The sequence below is a fragment of the Bombyx mori genome, chromosome 27 (assembly GCF_030269925.1).
Source record: "Bombyx mori chromosome 27, ASM3026992v2".
NCBI classification, from domain to species: domain Eukaryota; kingdom Metazoa; phylum Arthropoda; class Insecta; order Lepidoptera; family Bombycidae; genus Bombyx; species Bombyx mori.
In genome coordinates, this window is record NC_085133.1 from 993,743 (window position 1) to 1,014,955 (window position 21,213).

The 21,213-nt window shown below is 37.4% G+C and overlaps 2 protein-coding genes and 1 long non-coding RNA gene across 4 annotated transcripts in view; 2 read left to right on the forward strand and 1 right to left on the reverse strand.

The window, feature by feature from the left end:
* Boule (boule protein) overlaps positions 1 to 7,270 on the reverse strand; it is a 42,397-nt gene extending 35,127 nt beyond the window's left edge. The window contains exon 1 of one of the 2 annotated variants that reach the window (XM_038021350.2): positions 5,485 to 7,270. In XM_038021350.2, the coding sequence (XP_037877278.1) occupies positions 5,485 to 5,856 (372 nt within the window). In that variant the 5' untranslated portion in view covers positions 5,857 to 7,270. 2 annotated transcript variants of the gene reach the window in all.
* LOC134201519 (uncharacterized) lies at positions 6,568 to 7,445 on the forward strand. The gene is made up of 2 exons (XR_009976861.1): positions 6,568 to 7,164; positions 7,239 to 7,445. It is a non-coding gene; the product is annotated as an uncharacterized LOC134201519 (long non-coding RNA).
* A 2,431-nt stretch (positions 7,446 to 9,876) lies between these two features.
* LOC101739629 (dual serine/threonine and tyrosine protein kinase) overlaps positions 9,877 to 21,213 on the forward strand; it is a 41,702-nt gene continuing 30,365 nt past the window's right edge. The window contains exon 1 of the mRNA XM_038021351.2: positions 9,877 to 10,136. The gene's annotated coding sequence lies outside the window, so the exon portion shown is untranslated. The remainder of the gene's footprint in view (positions 10,137 to 21,213) is intronic.

The window sequence follows — 21,213 nt, forward strand, 5'->3', positions numbered from 1 at the left end:
TCTTCGCTCATTCCCCTCTTACACATATCGTCTTTCACGCAATCCATCCATTTCTTCTTAGGTCTACCTCTTCCTCTATATCCTACCACATTAATAGTTAACACTCTCTTACGAAACTCATTTTCATTTCGTCTCATCACATGTCCATACCATCCCAAACGCGCACTTCTCAACTTCTCTGTCACAGGTGCCACTTTGAGACTTCCTCTAACTTTGTTTTAAGCTCACACCACTGAATCGATTTTGACGATATTGGGTATTGAAATAGATTGTACGTTGAAAAATAATTCAGGTTACTTTTCATTCCAATGTTGAGCATTTGTCTCCGACCACGCTATTTGAAGTGTAGTCCATGTAGGTAACGTTACTATTGGAAACATGCTTGTAGAAAAAAATACTGGTGGAATCCTGAAAAGTGTGCCTACTCTTCAAGGTTTTTGTTTATTGCCCTTGTAGACAGACGAGCATACGGCCCACCTCTTGGTGAGTGGCTACCACCGCTCATGGACGTCAGCAATGCTAGGTACACGGCCAAGCCTCTGCCTATGAAATTTAAGGCCACCCTGGCCCTTGTGAACTGCCGCCCCTTATCCACGTTCCGTCTATAGTAGCAATAATATCCTTATCTAATTCTACCAAATAAATGATGCTGTTTTTACGGCAAAATAAATCTTCGGGTAAGCTGTGAACTAGTGGATATTTATGATCGTAATAGTGTCACTATAAGTTGCCCAGTCCTGAGCTGATTGGTTATTGATTAAGTTAATCAATTGTTATCGCGAAACCGACTTCATGTCTCTAGGTGAGTCTAGGCTCCAATAATCACTCAACACTAGGTATCTTTATGAGAAGTACAGAAAGAGGCATATATTTGCAAACAAAAAATCGTTCATCTTATTTTCATTAACTTTAATAGAGCCACAGTAAAACTAATGTTTTTTTCCCGATCCACTAACGGTGCTTCTAGGTACTTCAAGCACCGGTCACCGTTCTCGTCGAACCCGTCGCTTGCGACGAAGGGCTCGGCGAGTAAATTAACTCTCAGACACAGCCCACTGAGTTTCTCGCCGGATCTTCTCAGTGGGTCGCGTTTCCGATCCGGTGGTAGATTCTGCGAAGCACGACTCTTGCTAGGGTTCGTGTTAGCATCGTCGTCAGGTTTGAGCCCCGTGAGCTCACCTACTAGTTAAGGTTCCGCTGGAATAGCCTTTCTAGGCTACCAGCTTAGGTAGGGAAAAAAAATGTTTTTTTTTCAAAACAGTATACCAGTATAGACAGAAAAACCCGATAGCAAGAAACAAAATAATTAGACCACCTTATAATAATAATATTATCATCGGTAGGCAGCGGCTTGGCTCTGCCTCTGGCATTGCTGAACTCCATGGGCGACGGTAACCACTCACCATCAGGTGAGCCGTGTGCTCGTCTGACTACAAGGGCAATAAAAACGAATATATATATTAGCAGATTCAATATAAATATTAATTCGTATTTTAGCAAATTTTTTGATTAACACGCGCGCCCAATTTTAGATTTTTTTTTTTTCATACCAAACATACCAAAACAAAAACTAATCATAACCTGTGAAATAAATACTGCCTTCCACGTTGTTTCCTGAGGGCTACCACATCTGCTTCTTTAGACGAGATGTAAGGAGACTTGTCATTGTTGATGTCCATAAGCAAGGGTGACGATTTACCATCAGTTACTGGTGGCAGGACCTCTTGTGAATCCGCGCGGGTGGGTACCACCACCCTGGCCGTGAAGCAGTAATGCGTTTCGGTTTGAAGGGAGGGGCAACCGTTGTAACTATACTGAGACCTTAGAACTTATATCTCAAGGTGAGTGGCGCATTTACGTTGTAGATGTCTATGGACTCCAGTAACCACTTAACACCACGTGGGCAGTGAGCTCTTCAACCCATCAAAGCAATAAAAAAATAAAAAAAGTTAGACAGTATGCTTATCTTGAGAACCGCCGAGAACGGGTCGTGAATTTTCAAACACGAATCACGTTTATATAAAAGCATCTGAAACTATTCTTCGAAAAAATGTTTTGACCTACTTATCTGTATTAGAGCGGTGCGCTGCCAGCGCTCTTATCATTGATAAGAGATAACAGTGTGATAACGTTTTAGCTTTAATGAAGTTCAATGCCATTACAGCACCGAAACAAAACTAATTACTGCTCTCGTTTAACTAAACTTGTCCTTGCAATTATAATTGTTGCGTACTAATCTATACTAATATTATAAAGAGGAAAGATTTGTTTGTTTGTTTGTTTCGAATAGGCTCCGAAACTACTGGACCGATTTGAAAAATTCTTTTTCCATTAGAAGCCGACATGTCCCTGATGAACATAGGCGCTATTTTTTTTATTTTTTATTTTTTTTTTTTGGTTTCATGTGTGTTTTAATGTTTCCGAAGCGAAGCGAGGGCGGGTCGCTAGTAATATATAAATCTACAGTGGTTTTTACGGATGTTCCGTTATAGCTACTGAACCATGCATCCGATTGACTCGAAACTTGGTATCCATGTAGAAAACACATGTACTCAATGGATAGGCTAATATTTATATGAGTGTTGGACTGCCTACACCAATTGCGGGGGCGTTAATGATGAGAATCTTTGTGGGGGTGAGAAATAATGATGTTAATTTTAAATGCCCGGCGAAGCGGAAGGGTACAGCTAGTGTATTTATAAATTCGTATCTAGCGATGCACCGTCGTTCCGATCTCGCAGGCGGGTACCATTTTTTCTAATGAAATACGTACTTAACTAATGTTCATGATTGACTTCCACGGTGAAAGAATAACATCGTGTAATAAAAACCCTCAAAAAACCCAAAAAACCTTCAAAATTATAATTTGCGTAATTTCTGGTGGTAGGACCTCTCGTAAGTCCGCGCGGGTAGGTACCACCACCCCGCCTATTTCTGCCGGGAAGCAGTAATGCGTTTCGGTCTGAAGGGTGCGACAGCGCCGTTGTGATTATACTGAGATCTTAGAACTTATATCTCAAGGTGGGTGATGCACTTACGTTGTAGATGTCTATCGGCTCCTGTAACCACTTAACACCAGGTGGACTGTGAGCTCGTCCACCCATCTAAGCAATAAAATACCTCTGGAAATAGGAATATTGCAAGTATCGACGGGCGTGTAAGCTTGTATGTTTAGGTGTACGATTTTGCCTATGCCTATATTTTTGCCCGTCGCGGTGCGTTGTTTGGTTAGCTGTCTGATTCTATTTAAAATGACTACCTTATTTTTCAGTAGTATTCTATTAAAAATGTTTTTCTTTTGGATGTTTATAGCAATATTTGGATTATGAACTTCGTAATCTAGACAATGATCTATAGTTTAAGCTTGATCTTACTTTTTAACTTTGATACCATCGACCGGTAGTGAAAACATAAGAAAGTTCTATTATCTAGGATAAGCTGTCCGAACTTACTTTCAGTAGGCTAACGGCCGACGATTAAAGACGAGCCCAACGTAAAAGCCTCGAGCTTAAAAGCACGTTCTTTACAACACCCACGAGCTTAGAGCGGCGTTTAGTTTCTTTGTCTTTTAAATCGTTATACATTAAAATGTTTGAAATTGACAGGACTTCTTTTTTGAGCTACGCTTTGATTGATAGCTTTATGTTGAGCACAACAGTTTAAATCTAGAAAAAATCACTTAAAATTTACCAATAGTCCTACCGGATGAGATGCTACTAATTAGTATGTGCTATGATTCTTATATTTGTAATCCATAAATATAGCTATTAGTATTTGTAACATCACTACTATATAATTCAAATTATTCATCATCATCATCAGCCTGCGGCAGTCCACTGCTGGACATAGGCCTCCCCCAAAGCTCGCCACTGAACCCGATCTTCGGTTCTACGCATCCAGTTACTGCCAGCTGCCTTGCGCAGGTCGTCGCTCCATCTAGCAGGAGGGCGTCCCACACTACGTTTGCCGGTTCGCGGTCTCCACTCCAGAACACGTCTACCCCAACGGTTATCGGTTCTGCGACATATGTGACCAGCCCACTGCCACTTCAGCTTACTAACTCTGCGAGCTATATCGATCACTTTGGTTTTTGCCCGAATGACCTCATTGCGTATTCGGTCTCGCAATGACAAACCGAGCATAGCTCGCTCCATAGCTCGCTGAGTAACTTTTAATTGGTGGACTAGTCGCACAGTCAGTGTCCACGTTTCGGCTCCGTAGGTAAGCACGGGTAGGACGCACTGATTATAGACCTTTGTCTTCAGACATTGTGGTATGGGCGACGAAAAGACCTGACGAAGCTTCCCGAACGCTGCCCAGCCCAACTGAATCCTTCTGGTCACTTCCTTCTCAAAGTTGTTTCTACCTAGTTGTAGGGTCTGTCCCAGGTAGACATACTCTTGAACAACTTCGAGAGGTGTACCGCCAACATCGATTGGTCTCGGAATGACGTTTCCGTTAAACATTACCTTGGTTTTATCCAAGTTCATTCCGAGGCCAACCCGTTGGGATGCAGCATTAAGGCTGTGCACCATTTCTTGTAAGTCCTGCAGCGATTCCGCCATGATGACGATATCATCGGCAAAGCGAAGATGTGAGATGTACTCGCCGTTTATGTTAATGCCGCGTCCGTTCCAGTCCAGAGTCTTGAAAACGTCCTCCAGTGCGTTTGTAAACAGTTTCGGGGATATAATATCCCCCTGTCTTACACCTCTGCGCAACTGGATTGGTCTCGTCTGGTCTTTCTGTACTTGGACGGTCATTGTAGCGGCATCGTACAGGCATCTTAGTGCATCGATGTATCGCCAGTCAGCTTGACACCGCTGCAAAGATTCCAGAACAGCCCAGGTCTCGATCGAGTCAAAGGCTTTCTCGTAGTCCACAAACGCCAGACATAGTGGCAGATTATACTCTTCAGTCTTCTGTATAATCTGCCGAACTGTGTGAATGTGGTCCACGGTACCAAATCCTCTTCGGAATCCTGCCTGTTCCGGAGGCTGGAAGTCGTCAAGTCTCTGAGCAAGACGATTCGTTATGACTCTCGAAAACAATTTATTAAAATGATAATATTGAGTCAAATTATTAAAATGATAATATTGAGTCAAAAAGTCATCCATATTGATCAGTGAATACGCCCAAACAACTGGGGAAACTCTTTGTTGTAAAGACCACGTGATCGGAGCAAAATGTTTGCCCAAATTAAGTGTGATTTTCTTTTATGGCCCAATCTTAGGTCTGATTAAAAGATAATTATGAGTTTTAATTTCGTGTCTATATTATTTACGTTTTAATCCCACGTTTGAAGACTTCAGTGCTCCGTTGTATCAGGTGAGCGACATTGGTACATAAGCGGTATATTAAGCCGTATTTTAATCTTGGGTACAATTCGTCAAGGCAAAGGAATTAAATAGGTACATTGATCTATTGCGAAGGAAAACCTTGATACTTTTACTTGAAATTCTACAACATTAAGTCGGTACTAACCTGCTTTACGATGAGCTTCGCAACTCTTGGACTGGCGAATGTCACGAACCCGTAACACTTGGAAACGCCTGCCCGATCGTAGATGACCCTCGCAGCCGTCACTGTCGCGAAAGTCGAGAAGAACTTCCACAGGTCTTCATCAGTGGTCGTCAGGGAGAAGCCCCCCACAAATATCCGATTGTGGATTACGGTCCCGAATTTAGGGGCATCGGTGGGTGGCAAGGTGTCTTCTGTGTCGTCTTCGGGGGAATTCAATAGAGCCTTCAGCTTTTCATGAGGGTCGGCGCTCTTTCTGTTGCTGGCGGAGCCTTCCTCGACCATATGCGCGCAACTAGCCGATTCGCTTCGTATATAACGTTTTACGTTCTCCATTTTATAACCAAACTAGTGCATGTTCCCTTGTTTACTAAACTATTATCTAGCGTTTACTAAGCGGCGTGGGTCCGGATGTGCCCTCGTCGAGGTATCGATCACGACTGCCTGAAACGCGCAAGTCCAGACGGGCCGCCGCTTCGCCCCACAGTACACCACACAACTGATTTTAAAACGATTTAATTTATTTTATTTTTAAATGTTTAAGAACACTAAAAATAGTTGGTGAGCTATTGTGACTGGCTATTTTCGCCCAGCGAGGTAACTGGGTCAGTTGTGGACATCTACAGGCGACTTTGCCGTTCGGTTTTTTCGTTTCGCGGCGCACAGGTGGCGCTGTGGTTTGTATTATCGGAGAGATTAAGTTCGTGACGTGTTTCGATCATTTATCATTTTTCTGACATGCAGTATCTTTCGGTTGACATCTTATCGCACCCCTGAAGCGAGTGTTCGATATGAAAAATGGAATTTCGAGTTTTATTTTAAATTGCTTAAGTGTCAGTTTTGATTGTCGTACAGTTATTGGTGGTAAATTGAATAAACTTGCGGCGTATAGTAAACGACAAGACGTTATAGTCAGTATTGTCAGAGCACGATGGTTTGTATTTCAATGGTGTGCATTTAATCATTTTATGATGGATGCTTTTTTTTAATATCAACGCAGCAAGACGCTTTTTGTTATCTTCAAAACGCTACGAATATTAAATAATTAGATGACAACAGGCGTCGTAACTAAAACATTTGTGTAAACAAAATCCAGTGAATTATATATACCTACATTGTTTGTAAGTGCATGTAAATTAGAAGGTGGATAATATGTCTTTTAAATTCAGATTTAAGTAACTGTGAACTCGCTGATGTCTCGAATGATTTAAGGCGTGACGTAGCCAAGGGAAATATGAGGTCGTGGTCGTTTAAAAAGCAAAAAAATCGCTAAATACAAAAAGTAAATAATAATATACGACCCAGAAATAGTAATTACCTACGTTTTAAGGCTCAATCTTTTCGTGAATTGAATTAATTTTCAATGCGCTAATGCAAAGTTCAAATTATGCTGCAAGATTATTATTTTTTTAGTTTATGGCCTGGTATCTAGACCTTTAGGCCAAAAAGAGTTGTTTATGCTGCATGAGTGCTGTGGTTAGGCGTGAGTGAGACACTTTTCTTTCTGTATCAACCAATCGCACTCGCCGATATCCTGGCCTAAGATTCCTTCTGTATGTCGGTTTGGAGACAGACGAGAGAGACCGAGTTGTCTAGGCAGGCTTTAGCTGGCGCTGACGACCGCCGGTTAAGTCTCCAATCGGGGTAGGTATGAGCTCTGACTCCGTATGAAACTCATCACTTTGCCTCAAGCGTGTATCGAATGATTTATGTTGCAGCACGGTCACGTTTTAGCCGGATCAGTTCCGTCGTGTAATTGGAAATACGGCAATTTCCTCCGTACCCAATAAAAATTTCCACCACCGAGACAACTCCCAACAAATCAATAAATCACATTGTGGACAATTTCAAGACAGTCTTTCATTTTTACATTGTTAAAATAATTTACGTGAACAAATAAGCAATAAAGAAAAATAGTTTTAAAAGCTGGTATTATTGAAGAAAAGCTCTATAGTTCTGAAGTCAGTCTGTAAGTTGTGATTAAAGTACATTAATTCTCTGCTCCTGTTCCCACTTCACAGTTGTGGATTAAAAAAGAGACAGAAGAACCCTCTCTCTCTCTGTCTCCGGCCTCACCGTACGTTTCTGCAAGGTACAGTAATTACTGAATATTATACTTATGATGTTGCCAGAGAAATTAAAATGGCTGATGTCTGATTAAGCAGGAACTTTGTTCATTCATTTAACAAATTAAACAAAAACATACGAATACGTAGATATTTAGGTAAACATACAAATTCCTAAGGGTATTTTTTTTTTTTTGTAACTGTTTGCATTGAACGATAGCTGTGATTTTGAAGAATTTTTTTTTTTTAATAAATAAATAAATAAATAATATTTACTAACAATCACGCCACGTTAACTGGTCCCGTGATAAGTTCGTAAAGAACTTGTGTTACAGGTATCAGATAACGGAAATAAATGTAAGATTTTTATTATACACATACATATATTTACTATAAATCCATAACCCTGGAAAAGACATTTATATTTATCATACAAATATCTTCCCTTGGCGGGATTCGAACCCGCGACCCCCTTGTGTAGTGACCATGTCACTTACCACTACACCAGACGGCCGTTAAATGGGTTAGGGTGATTCTTGGAACGAGCTGCGGGGCTACCGCTCCTTAACCTCCCAGCTGATGCTCTTTCTGAGGGCTGGGGGGCCTACCGCTCAGATCAAGCTTGGACAAACGAGTGGACTGCGGGGCATCCGCTTATATAATGATGGTTGACGTCGTAGTATGCTGGCGATGCATAGATTTCTCATGGTTATCGTTGTTTATGTGAGCTCATTATAGTGCAGCGTTGTAAATAAAATGTAGCATTGCTATACATTTAAATATTTTTGATATTCCAATTTAGAACGATACAAAAAAAGTAAACCGTTTGTTGTCACCCAAACGTTAGTGAATAATGTAAATATTTTTACCTTACCAAGTTTATGTAATACCTCGTAAAGTTTCAGCAATTGTCATCTTGTTTAATTTCACGCACTTTACCCCTTTATAAATTTAACATCAATGAGCTTTCGCTTAAATTCTCTTTTTAAAGTACCTATAGTATTAAATCGAAAATGAAGATTTGGCTAAAAAGCTTTAATCCAGGCCACAAAAAAGTATATCTTCTGTCACAAAACGCCAAATGTCACTGATTATACAGTACCGGTAAAATGGGGCGATTAGGGATTGAGAGGCGAATCGGGAAAAAACCGGGAAAATCTTTCGACGCTCAATATAAGTTTTATATTCGTTGCAAAATCTTCCATTTTTTGTAGTTTAATAGTAGAATGTTGAAAGTTCACAAAACAACTCTGAATATGCATGATAATAGCTGCTAACTTATAAAAAATCGCGTTTCAAATTAACTTCCTGTGGTGGTAATTATTTTAGTGCTAGAAACTTTGCTCTCTTTTATTTATTTGATAATAATAGAAGACGACTATGATTTATAAACGTTATTTAGTGTTTGAACCAGCATATATATTAAAGGTAAGTCTCAGTTGTTATTGGTTTTAATGTATTTGATTAAATAAAAATACATGTAAAAATCTGTTGTTTTTGGGGATATTGGGGACGTCTTAGGTATAAATAACAACGAAAAAGGGGTCAATTGGGATGAGAATACGTGAAATGGAAACGACCTAAGTATAAATAGGTACAGGTTTGTAGGGTTGTCTATGTAGTTATAACAATATTTTTTAAATTTGTTGGTAAAAATCTGGTTTATCGAAGTGAAATTGGGAATAAGTCTTTAGTTGAAATAGATAAGCAATTTAATATAAGCAAGTCGATTTTGCAGAGACATGTAACAAGATCAATGAAATCTCAAGGTGGACAAAAATGTCTAAGTAATACATAATAAAATATTTAATATTTTTTCAGAGTAGGGGTATTCATCTGATTAATCCATGGAATAACCGACACACCTAATCTCTTAACCCAGATAGAAATATCAGCACTGTCGATTGCACCTATAATTGAGGTGATGTCTGCCATGTACTTTTGTCAGTTTTTCAATTTTTTTTATTGATGATCACTTTGTTGGTGCAACTAAATAAATAAATTAATTAAAACTATATATAAAAATAAAAGTAGTACCAACCCTAGCAAATTTCTCATTTCGTCCCAATTAACCGCAATTTTCGGGTAAATAGGGATTACACCTATTTTTGCATTTTTTGCTTAAACTGGAATGCTAGTTGCATAATTTTAAATTAGACAACAAAGATGCCCCTAAGACTCAATCATTTTGATCCTTATATAGCATTATAAACATCAACAACTACCTTAAAATTGCTCATAAAGTTGGAATTTGTCCCTAATCGCCCCACTTTACGGTATCTATAATTTTAGTTTGCAGTCTGTCAAAGTGCAAAGAAGTACTCTATGTAAACAAACTTCAAATTACGTAGATCAGAGTTGTGTAAATATTTATTATCGTATTTTTGTTTGATTTCCCTTCCCTTGTGCTAATTTCTTCTGAAAGTTAATTTAAAGTTAACGTGCAACAGTGAAAATTAACAATGTTTTTATTGAATTAAAATTTATGAGTACACCAAGAGTATTTTGTGTAAAAAATTAGTGTAAACTTTAAGAGAAGAAACATAGGCAGTAAGTCGAATTTAGTTTATTTTCTTATGTACAATCTATTTGTATTCGAATTTAAATGCCCTAAAAAGTTTAATACCTGTTCCAACTTACCTCCCAAATGATTTGTTTAAATTTCTGATTCTACCTTCCTAACGCAAAGTTTGTCACTTTCCCTTCCCAATTTAAAGTCCTAATCTAAGTATTAAACACTAATAAAAACAACCGATTTAATACTTATTCTATAAATGAATGTTTAAAAATAGAAATGATAAAACAGGTTTCTCGAGGTACAACCACAACACAGTCACTCAACAATGTGAATGTATTTTAAACCTTATTCCTTCTAGTATTGCTATGAAATCAATCAAGCATACGGCACTTTCAGCCTTAAACTCCTTTGTTTTCGCAAAAAGTCCCTTGAGTTGCTTGGTTTCATGAAGTAAAACATAAATTAGCTATTCATTCTGTGTGAATTTACTTAAAAGGGGGTTCATTACCACTAGTATGACATAAATGTGCATGTAGTTAATTATATTGAATCAATACACAAATAAGTGGAAATTGCATGTTATCATAATATTAAATTTTATTATGTACCTTAAATTATGTTATGTAAATGCATTTATACTCTTATGTATAAAAATATTTTAATCATAATATTGTCATAAAGAAGTGTGTCTATAAAGGCAGTATGTTACCTTTGGCTGTGTATTTGGCCCTTTAATAAAGTTGAATAAATAAAAAGAGAATGCTAAACTTAATTTCATTTAAAGTTTTGTTTCTTTTAAATCATTTTGTCATATATATATATATAGTTTTAGACTTGTGCTAGTGTACTATTATTATTCGACATTAAAAAATTGTCTGATATTCCGATTTTCTCACGTAACTGCCGGTCCTGAGGCGTTCTCTATCTCTGCTAGGAGCTGCTGCTTTCAATCACAATATATATCAAGAAACCAGTTTTTTTATGACTTTTAATCATGAAAGAACTTGACTTCGTTATTTTCCATCACTAAGATATAATCTTCTTAAAAATAAGTTTAAAAGATAACCTTACTGTACCTCTGACATAGTTTGTGCTTACCATTGAGATTAACCATTTTTGACTAGGCGGACCATTTTAGTCTCAGAAAGTGTTTCCTAAAATAGCCACAAGGTATAATGATATTAAGAATTAAAAAAAAAACGTTCATACACTTTTACTGTACTAACAATATAGTACTCTACTGTAGTAATATGGAAACTATCTCATATTTTTCATACCCTATCAAGTTGCCCATTAATTAAACATATTTATATGTATATAACGAAATTTTCTATATACAGAAAATAGGGGGGAATAGGGACTAGGGGTAGAATACGTACAAATCTGACTTGTTACACTGCTTCTGTGAGATTTAAATTTGTTGAATTGGAAAATAATTTTATTTAGTGTTTATGAATATTAAATAATTTAATTTAGTCATCAGAGTCTTGTAACCGATGAAAGATATTGAAAAGTTAATTACCTAAAGGTAAGTACCTACCTAACAACTAAACAGGGCCAGCCCTATTGAAAGACTCTATTTTCCTAATACGTGTTCCCTGTTCACCCCAAAAGCCAAGTTGAATCAGGTTAAGCTAATTTTTTAACTTTTTGACGTGACAACATCTTATAATTCGATAGAGCCGGCTACACGCATGAAAAAGCATGACTCATGCGGCGTTACCTCGCTCTGAGGCGTATTTTCTTATGACGTTGTCATGTTCAACTATCGTCAATGAACCGACTACAGACAACCGATTTTTTGTGTATATTTTTCAATGAACTATGTATAATAATGCATCGTATATGAAAATGTTAACCTGGGAAATAATTTTAATCTCAATTTTATTGGTAAGAAACTGCTGAAAATTTGTGTTGGAATTGGAAAGCATCCCGAATCCCCCCAATCTACTTACTGTACTCGTATTTGCTTAGAGTTTATAAAGAACTAATGTAATTTTTAATTATTGGAAATTTATGATACAAAATTATTTATTTGAAGTTTTATTATTGGCAGCAGATACATACATTTGTCAAAATTAAAAATCCTGGCTGTGCCTATCATAATACATTTAATTGATGATTCATTTTAATGATTGCACAAGGTGATATCATTATAATGGCAACGGGAGACTGTCTGCTGTTGAGTGTAGGGCATTCATCATAGGCCTTGTGAGTGACTGATTGAAAACCTACTTCTGTTCTAACCACCAGGATGTTTTTCTTGAAATTGTTAATTCGTTGACACTGTTATTGGTGGCGTTTTTCTACTTTTAAATTTTATTTAAGTTTCTGACCTTAAAAATGCGATGTTCATTATTTTATATTTTATTCCATGGTAAGTCCATATTGGTACTGGCCACCATTCCGATGATTCATTGAATTAAAATAGGCATGACATATAAACCATTTTATACAATCTATATTTTCGTAATTGGGGCTTCCCAATTGAGATTAGAGATATTTTTATTGTTTCTTTGGTATGGTATTATATAATAGTATTAGTTGGGCTAACGTGCTTACGGTCCATCTGGCTTTAAGTGCTGGTAAATCTCAATTAGATCGTACTACCCTTAAAAATGGAAAGCGTGACTGCTTCCCGGAAATAATAGGCAGGATGGTGATAAGCATCCTGGTAGGGCGAATTATGAACCCGTGTGACGTTTTAATATTTTTTTTTTTTTCAAGTTGTTTCCTCATCGTAGATGGTCTGCGGGATTTGAATACAGGTCTAGTCACATCGTTTAATATGAATACATCGGGTGTCTTATCTTTTAGGCCAAGATCGCTTCTTATATTTATTACTTACAAGCGGTCCGCTCCGGCTCCGCTCGGGCCTGTAACAAATTTTTTTACGATAATTGACGTTGTTTTATTTAAAAAAATAAAAGAACACTTATTGCGGCATAACTATGAACACAAAGTCGTAGTACATTATTTTATTCTATCATCAATAGTTTTCGCAGGGCACGCGATGTAAAATATATTTTAGGTAATTTTTTTACACCTTGGGTTACATTATTGGAGTTTTAGTAAGGATCCCAAATTTTTTTTCAAAAAAGATTATAGCCTATGTCACTCGGGAATAGTGTAGCTTCCAAACAGCGAAAGAATTTTTCAAATCGGTTAAGTAGTTTCGGAGCCTATTCAATACAAACAAACAAATCTTTCCTCTAATATTATATAGTTATAGTAATATATAGTAATTTATAATATGATAGTAATAGTATACTATTAGTATAGAAAAATAACAAGGTCTTCGTTTTTCATCTACATTTCTTTAAAGTGTTATTCACCTAAACGTCAACAGTCTGTCTGTAATGGTGGTGGTGGCGGTGGTGCATTAAATATCGCTTATGACTGCTGGGCCGAGGGTCGTCTTTTCGATTCCTACAACAGACTAACATTCGAGCGACGAACAGGCATATCTATTTTGTCTGGCTGTTTAATCTATCTATCTATATATATATAAAAATGAATTGCTGTTTGTTAGTCTCGCTAAAACTCGAGAACGGCTGGACCGATTTGGATAATTTTGGTCTTGAATTATTCGTGGAAGTCCAGAGAAGGTTTAAAAAGTAGATAAATATGAAAATACTCGGAATTAAAATTAAATAAAAATAACAATTGTGCTTTACCTTTGATGTGTCCCCCGTCGGACGGATTTCTTTTGTTTTAAGTTTATTTTATGCAAAAGCTTGGGTCTTTTATTTATCGATTGAGGCACTACGAAGTCTGCCGGGTCAGCTAGTATCTATATAAATATTTAAAACGCATAATCAGTCTCTGGTTCTACAGGGAATCCTAGTTTGGGGACCCGATGACCTTGGCTTGACTCTAGCTTCTCAGAACAGTTTCGGAACCATTTCGATGCCCCCATATCCATTGTATATATTTCTCACATTCATAATTACGTAAAACCGTGCAAAGCCGAGTATCATTTACGGGTCAAACAATACTTTCTCCGATATATTGTTTACTTCACTATTTGCTCCGGCAACAATCGAGTCTTGGGGTTATCATTTTGTAAAGCAGCCTTGGTTCCTTTCCACGTTGTCTTTATTATATTTATACATTTATACATATAAATAAAATTGTAGTGTCTGTTTGTAATATTGAAATAACCGCTTTTTACTACATGTATATGAATACGGTACATACACCAAAATAACATTTTTTACAGTTTTTGTCTGTCTGTCTGTCTGTTTGTTCCGGCTAATCTCTGGAACGGCTGGACCGATTTTGATTCCAAATGATTTTCAATTCCAATTGATTTGATTGAAAAATTCCAATAAAACTCCAATAATGTAACCCAAGGTGTAAAAAAATTACCTAAAATATTCAATACTAATAGCTAGCTGAGGATATAAGGAGTAACTTAGGCTACTTTTTTTAGACTAGCTTCGCCCCGCGGCGTCACCCGCAGTTATTGTCGTACCGCGCGCAACATGGCGGGACTCACCTATCAATAATAAAATTTAATGTTTCCGAAGCGAAGTGAGGGCGGGTCGCTAGTTATATTATAATGTTCTTAGCTTACGATAACGCACAATTTGTTAGGGTATTGTTCGTAACACGCGCACACACTCAATCTATATATTAATACGTGAAGCAAAAACTTTGTATCCCTTTTTACGAAAATTGCGCGGACGGAGGAGTATGAAATTTTCCACGCTTATAGAGAATATAAAGAAGAAGTGCACAATGCTAATATTTTTTAAAAATAATGCATAAAAGATACATTAAATCAATAAAGAAAATATTACACACACTACATACCATGTATTTGACGCACACACGCATGCATACTATTTATTGTCAAACTTTTGTTCTTGACGTCCGTTGTCAAATTGAGAATAGATTAAATATTGTTTGTCTTTGTTAATATTTTTTATAGTGTAGCCTTGGCGAAATTTGTGATTATCGAAGCATAAAATACAATCATAATAGTGTACAAACTTACAATTCCAATTAATTATAATCGAATTTCGGCTACTGCGGGACCTCTAGTATTGATTAATACGTGAATATTTTTCGTCGAATTCTAATGCATTATATGGACAATTGATTCTGGTATAAAGACAGCCGAACTCACGACTCACCCGATGTTAAGTTATCAAAGATATGAGTGTAATGTTGTGAATGTAATTGTATAAAGCATATCGTTGCCACGAATGAACAATGTGTCGAATGCCTTCGAAATATTTTTGTGTAAAATAGTTGGCTTGGTGGCGTATGATTGAGGACTTGCTGTGGTGGATAATAGTCGTGGTCATTTTTTTTTTTTTTTTTTTTTTTCCTTTCTTTCTGGCTTTTGTTACTTAGATTAAAGTACAATTTTGCCAACGTCGGGTAGTGGAGGTATCAACGTAATTATGCTAGGACATTTACATAACATTTACAGGCATGAACTGAAAATAGAGTTACCTATTTAGTTTTACAATTTTTGTATTTAACAGTTAGTAGGAACTACAATTTTATATTATTAGTGTCTATGAAAGAAGCAAGCGAGTAGACTACCTTTTTACTGGGGAATGTTAATAGGAAGTTCATGTTGATGGGGAAAGGGATTATGTTTTTTAATAAAGTATATAGGGAATCACAATTATTGTTAAGAATGCAGTTGAAGAATATATGATCCACCGTACCTTCCACGGATCCACAGTCGCATATTGCTGTATTTCTTACTTTGAATTTGTACAGCTGGACAGGAGAGCAAACGTGACCCAGTCGCATTCTGATAAGAATGCTAGTGGTACTTTTGTTAAGATTTCTGTACTTAAAAAACCATGGGGAATGGGGTATTGATGGTTGGATTATAGAATACTTATACTTAAAAGATTCCCATTCTATGCTCCAGTCACGGAATAAAGTTTTCTTAGCAATACTTAATATATCAGTCATTGTATTATAAAAAAAAATGTTATCACCATGCAATGTAGCCTTTTTTGCCAAATCATCTGCATACTCATTTCCTTTAATGCCGACATGAGCAGGAACCCATGCTAGTTCAACAATGATATTACTGTTATGGCATCTAAGAAGGCATTCCTTTATTTTACAAATAATATGGTTATGGATGCAAGTTTTAAAAGGGTGACCGGAAATGGCCTGTAAGGCACTTAGAGAGTCTGTGAATATTACTGAAGGGTTGATTGATTTTTCCAGAATATGAGTAATGCAGCTTAGAATAGCTATACATTCTCCACTAAAAACACTTGCCTCGACAGGTAATTTATGTAAACTCCAAACTTTAGTGGTTGCATTAAGAAAAGCAGCGCCCACATTGCTATTCGAATTCAATTTTGATGCATCAGTGTAAAATGTATACCAGCCAGGCCATTTCTCATTAACAGTATTTAAGAAATTAGAGTTAATATCAAAGTTTTCATCTAAGCCAATATCTTGTACAATTTTAGGGACGTGGCAGAGAGCATTGAACGCTGTCTCATAAATTGGTAGCACATCAGATTGTACAGCTGGTGCTGAGAGGCATGTTATTTTTTCTAAGCTTCTCAGAAGGCAGGGCCAATTTTTATTTCTCCAATATTTTGAGTGCATGTAGGTTTTGAGTGAAATGAGTTTAGTAAGTACGAGGTTAGACTTTATGTGGGATACTTTGAATAAGGAGCGATCTGCTAGGTATTGACGTCTTAAATGTAAAGGTGGATCAACACTTTCGACCTGCAATGCACGATTGGGAGACGATTTCATGGCCCCCAAAACAACCCGCAGGGCTTTTACTTGTATTTTATCCAAACGTGATAAAGTTTTTTTATCGCATGGTTCTAACATAATTGAGCCAAAGTCTAATATACTGCGTATTAAAGCGTTATATAGTAGTTTCTGAGAGTATGGGTGGGCCCCCCACCAAGTTCCCGAGAGAGTCCTCAATAAGTTTATATTCTTTTCACATTTGTCAACTACCGTATCGACATGAGCTGTCCATTTAAGATGCGAGTCTAGAGTTAAACCGAGGAACCTAACAGTATTACATATAGGAATAAACTCATCTCTGTATTTTACTGTGACAGGTGGGATATTTTTTTTCCTTGAGAATATAGCTACAGAGCTTTTGTGGGCTGAGATTTCCAAACCATGTTCTTCTATCCAGGTTCCGATAGATATCAGGCATTTGGTTAAAACAGATGCTGCCACAGGAATGCTTTTATGAGATGTGTAGATGCACATGTCATCAGCGTATTGGATCATTTGGCAATTACCTGTTAGTTTTCTGTGAATATCATGAGTGAAGATATTAAATAGTATCGGGCTCAATACTGACCCTTGGGGTAGGCCTTTCCAAACGTTCCTTCTATCTGTAAGTGATCCGTTGAGGAGTAGATGAATCTTACGATCATTTAACATATTGCATATAAATTGTACCAACTTGCAAGGTAAACTCAGATGTAGCAGCTTGCTTCTGAGTACTGAAATTGGGACGTTATCATATGCAGCGGAAATATCGATAAAAGCAGCTACAACAGAAGCATTCGAAGAGAAGGCACTACGAATATCAGTGGTCAAAATAGAGTGGCAGTCTGTAACACTTTTACCTTTACGGAATCCAAATTGTACAGGTGGTAATATTTTTTGGTTTTCCATATACCAGTCTAGTCTATTTTTAATTAAATGTTCTGCTGTTTTACTTATAGTAGAAGAGAGAGCTATGGGTCTATATGAAGTATGTTCATTAGGGTCTTTGTGTTGTTTCAAAACAGGGATAATAATTTGGTCTTTCCAAGAACTAGGAACAGAGCCTAAGCAGTACATGTGGTTGATGAGAGAGAGAAAATATTTAAGTGGTTTCGTTGGGGAGCGTTTCAAAAAGGAATAAGGGATGCCATCAAGTCCAGGAGCCGTATCCGGTAACTTTTGGAGGATAAATAATAACTCCTGGAAAGAAAACGGCTCGGAGAGCACGTCATCTTGAGGTCTGGTAATTTGGAAGGATGAGTTTCCAAGAGAAGGGGGTGCATAAGGAGGTGCGAGTTTATTGAGGAAATCGTATTTCCATTCATCGACATTAGAATTTGGCGATTGCGTTGTATTTTTAGCCGATCTATATCGCTTCACAGACTTCCAAACTGTCGAGGAAGGGGTACGCGGGGAGACGTTCTTACAAAAGTCCCTCCAACTCAGGGCCTTTTTCTTAGAAAATTCACGCTTACAGCGTGCTTGTGTTCTTCGCAGGTTAATAAAATTATCTAAGGTCATTGAATTTACAAATGTGGCTTCCAGAGAACGTCGAAGTTTAACTAAATCTGAACATTCATGGTCCCACCAAGGAGGTGAGGGTAATTTATTTGATGCCCTTTTTATGGGTATTGATTTAATTCCTGCCTCATGGAGTGTTGCAATAAATTGATTATAACATGTTTCGACATTGCTGAAATTTACAACTGGTAACTGTTCGATTCCTAAGTTTAAGCAATGGCTAAAAAAATCCCAGTCAGCATTAGCAAGGTTATATCTGACATGTGTTGAAGGTACAGTATATGGGCTGCCACTAATTCTACCAGGAAAAGATACAATTATAGGGGCGTGATCACTGCCATAGGTGCAACATTCTATATTCCATGAAAGTAAGGAACCGAGTGAACTAGAGCAGAATGAGAGATCAATAGCGGAAGGGTTCTGAATCGGTGAGGTCCTACGGGTAGGCCTACCGTCATTTAGGATGACGAGATCGCAATCGTCTGTCATTTCTATTAGTTTCTTCCCCGGTGCATCAGAAGATATGGAACCCCAGATACGGTGATGACAGTTGAAATCACCTAAGATTATTTTAGGCGAAGGAAGAGTGTCTAATGCTATCTTCAGATTGTTTATAGTGGAAACCAAAGGGTGTGGTAGGTAGATGCTTATAATAGTAATCCATGATGAATTTATATAGATCTTTGCGGCAACGATGTATCCATTTTCTACAGGTGGACTGGAGAGTCTGACATACTTGATGCTAGTTTTAATGAGCAGCGCTGCTCCATCCCATCCCTCGTGCCTGTCGTGTCTCAAACAAGCATATCTTGGGACAGTGAATCTTGTGGAGGGCTTAAGCCATGTCTCAGAAAGAGCTATAGCTATGGGATTATATTTATTAATAAGGTATAAAAGATCGCTTTTATTCCGCGTTACACTCCTCGTATTCCATTGAAGTATCTGGTCCATTAATGTGTAGTAAAAGTTGATTTAACAGATTCATTTTTTCGGCAACGTTGGACGGTAAAGACAAAGTTTTTGATGTAATATTAGTAAGATTAAACAGTAAAGAGTCCAAAAGCTCTATGACTTTTGAAATAGCTATATCAGGAGGAGTGGAATTATGGGCTTTTTTTTGAACTAGCGCACAGCCATTTTGGGGTGTTGGAATTGTAAAACTGTGAATGAGTTCAGAATGGGTTTTTTGGTCGTAACCTGACTGTAGTTGAGTTTTAGGTCTGGGTTTCAGAAAGACGGTCTTTTTGTAAGAAATGGGGTGGGTGGTATCTTGTGTAGCTTGGTCTAACAGGTTTAGATGGTGACGAGAAGGGGGTTGTTTTACTACGTCAGCATAAGGTCGTCTGATGGGTGCTAAGCGTTTTGAGGCTTCTTGGAATGATATGTTTTCGGCGGACATAAGTGATTTAATTTGATATTGTCGCATGTATTCCGGGCACGTTTTGTCAAGGGCTGAGTGATTAGCATGGCAAAAGGCGCAACACATAGCATCGGGAGCGACATTGCATGTCTCTGCAGGATGGTCCTCTGAACACTTGTGGCACCGAATTTTCGACCTACATTGAACTTGTACATGTCCATACCTACAGCATTTGTAGCATTGGACTACCGGATATTTATAAGATTCGACAACAAGGCTATTATGGAACAGAAAGGTGTTATGAGGTAATTTTTGACCATCAAAAGTTAAGACAACAGTTTCGCTGGGTCTCCACTCCGTGGTACCTTCTGAGCGAACTTTGTAATTCAGACGTCTTGCCTTGATTACTTTTCCGTAACCATGCGGTGTTTCAATAAACTCCGTTATTTCTTCATTTGAAAGTTCCGTACATATTCCTCTAACAATTCCAATACGAGTAATATTGAAAGTGGGTATAAATGCTTTATAGCCTTTCTCTTTTAACAGGGAGTAGTTATGAAAATCATTTGCTCCCTGGGCTGTAGAAAATTCTATCGATACACGGTTTCTACCAATCCGCTTAATACCACCGTTTTTCAGAGATTGTACTTTATTCTTATATAAAAATTGTCCGAATTTAACTGGGTGGAGGGAAACCGGTGATGCCGGATCTTCGGTTACTCTAGAAACATGAACTATATAAGGTCCCTGATCTGTGTCGGCATATGGTCTATAGTACGAATTCAATCCACCTTTAGTGGATGCATTTTTAAAAGTATCAATTTTGGAGAGTTTTTTGGAAGCCAGCTCATCTGCATTGTTATCATATGGTTTACGTTTTCGGGGGGTACTTGTAACTAGGTCAACTGACATGGTTTCATTATAATTAGATGGTGAGGGTAGGTTGTCAATATCAGACTGGGCACTTAACGTTGAATATGATGGTGAATTAACAGAACCGTTTTCTAAACTAATATCTATGCCTGGGTCAGGCGGTTCATTAGGTACAGAATCCATGACAAATATTTATCTCTATGTGTAACTCATAGAAATAAAAATTTGTTTTCAATTTGTATTAAAAACAATTCTGTACAGTAGACTTACTTACTAAATATTATTTAAAAAATATATATTTACAACTTACTGACACCGTTGATTAAACAAAACAGACAAAGAAACACAAACATGCAACAAAAACTATAAAACAACAGGTATAAAAAGAAAGAATACAAAAAAAAAAGAATATTAAAAGAAAAATATATTCGTTAGCAACAAATACGTGATACCCGCACTGACGCTGTCTCTCGTGGTCATTTATGCCGCGCACCAGTCTTGGACGAGCTGTCGACCCACGTTTTTAAGCCGTTAGCTGTGTGGTCTAAGTCCCTATTGCCTTGGTAGAACTCTAGTTGTTATCCTTGATTATAATTAATCAATCCTTTAAATTAATAGAT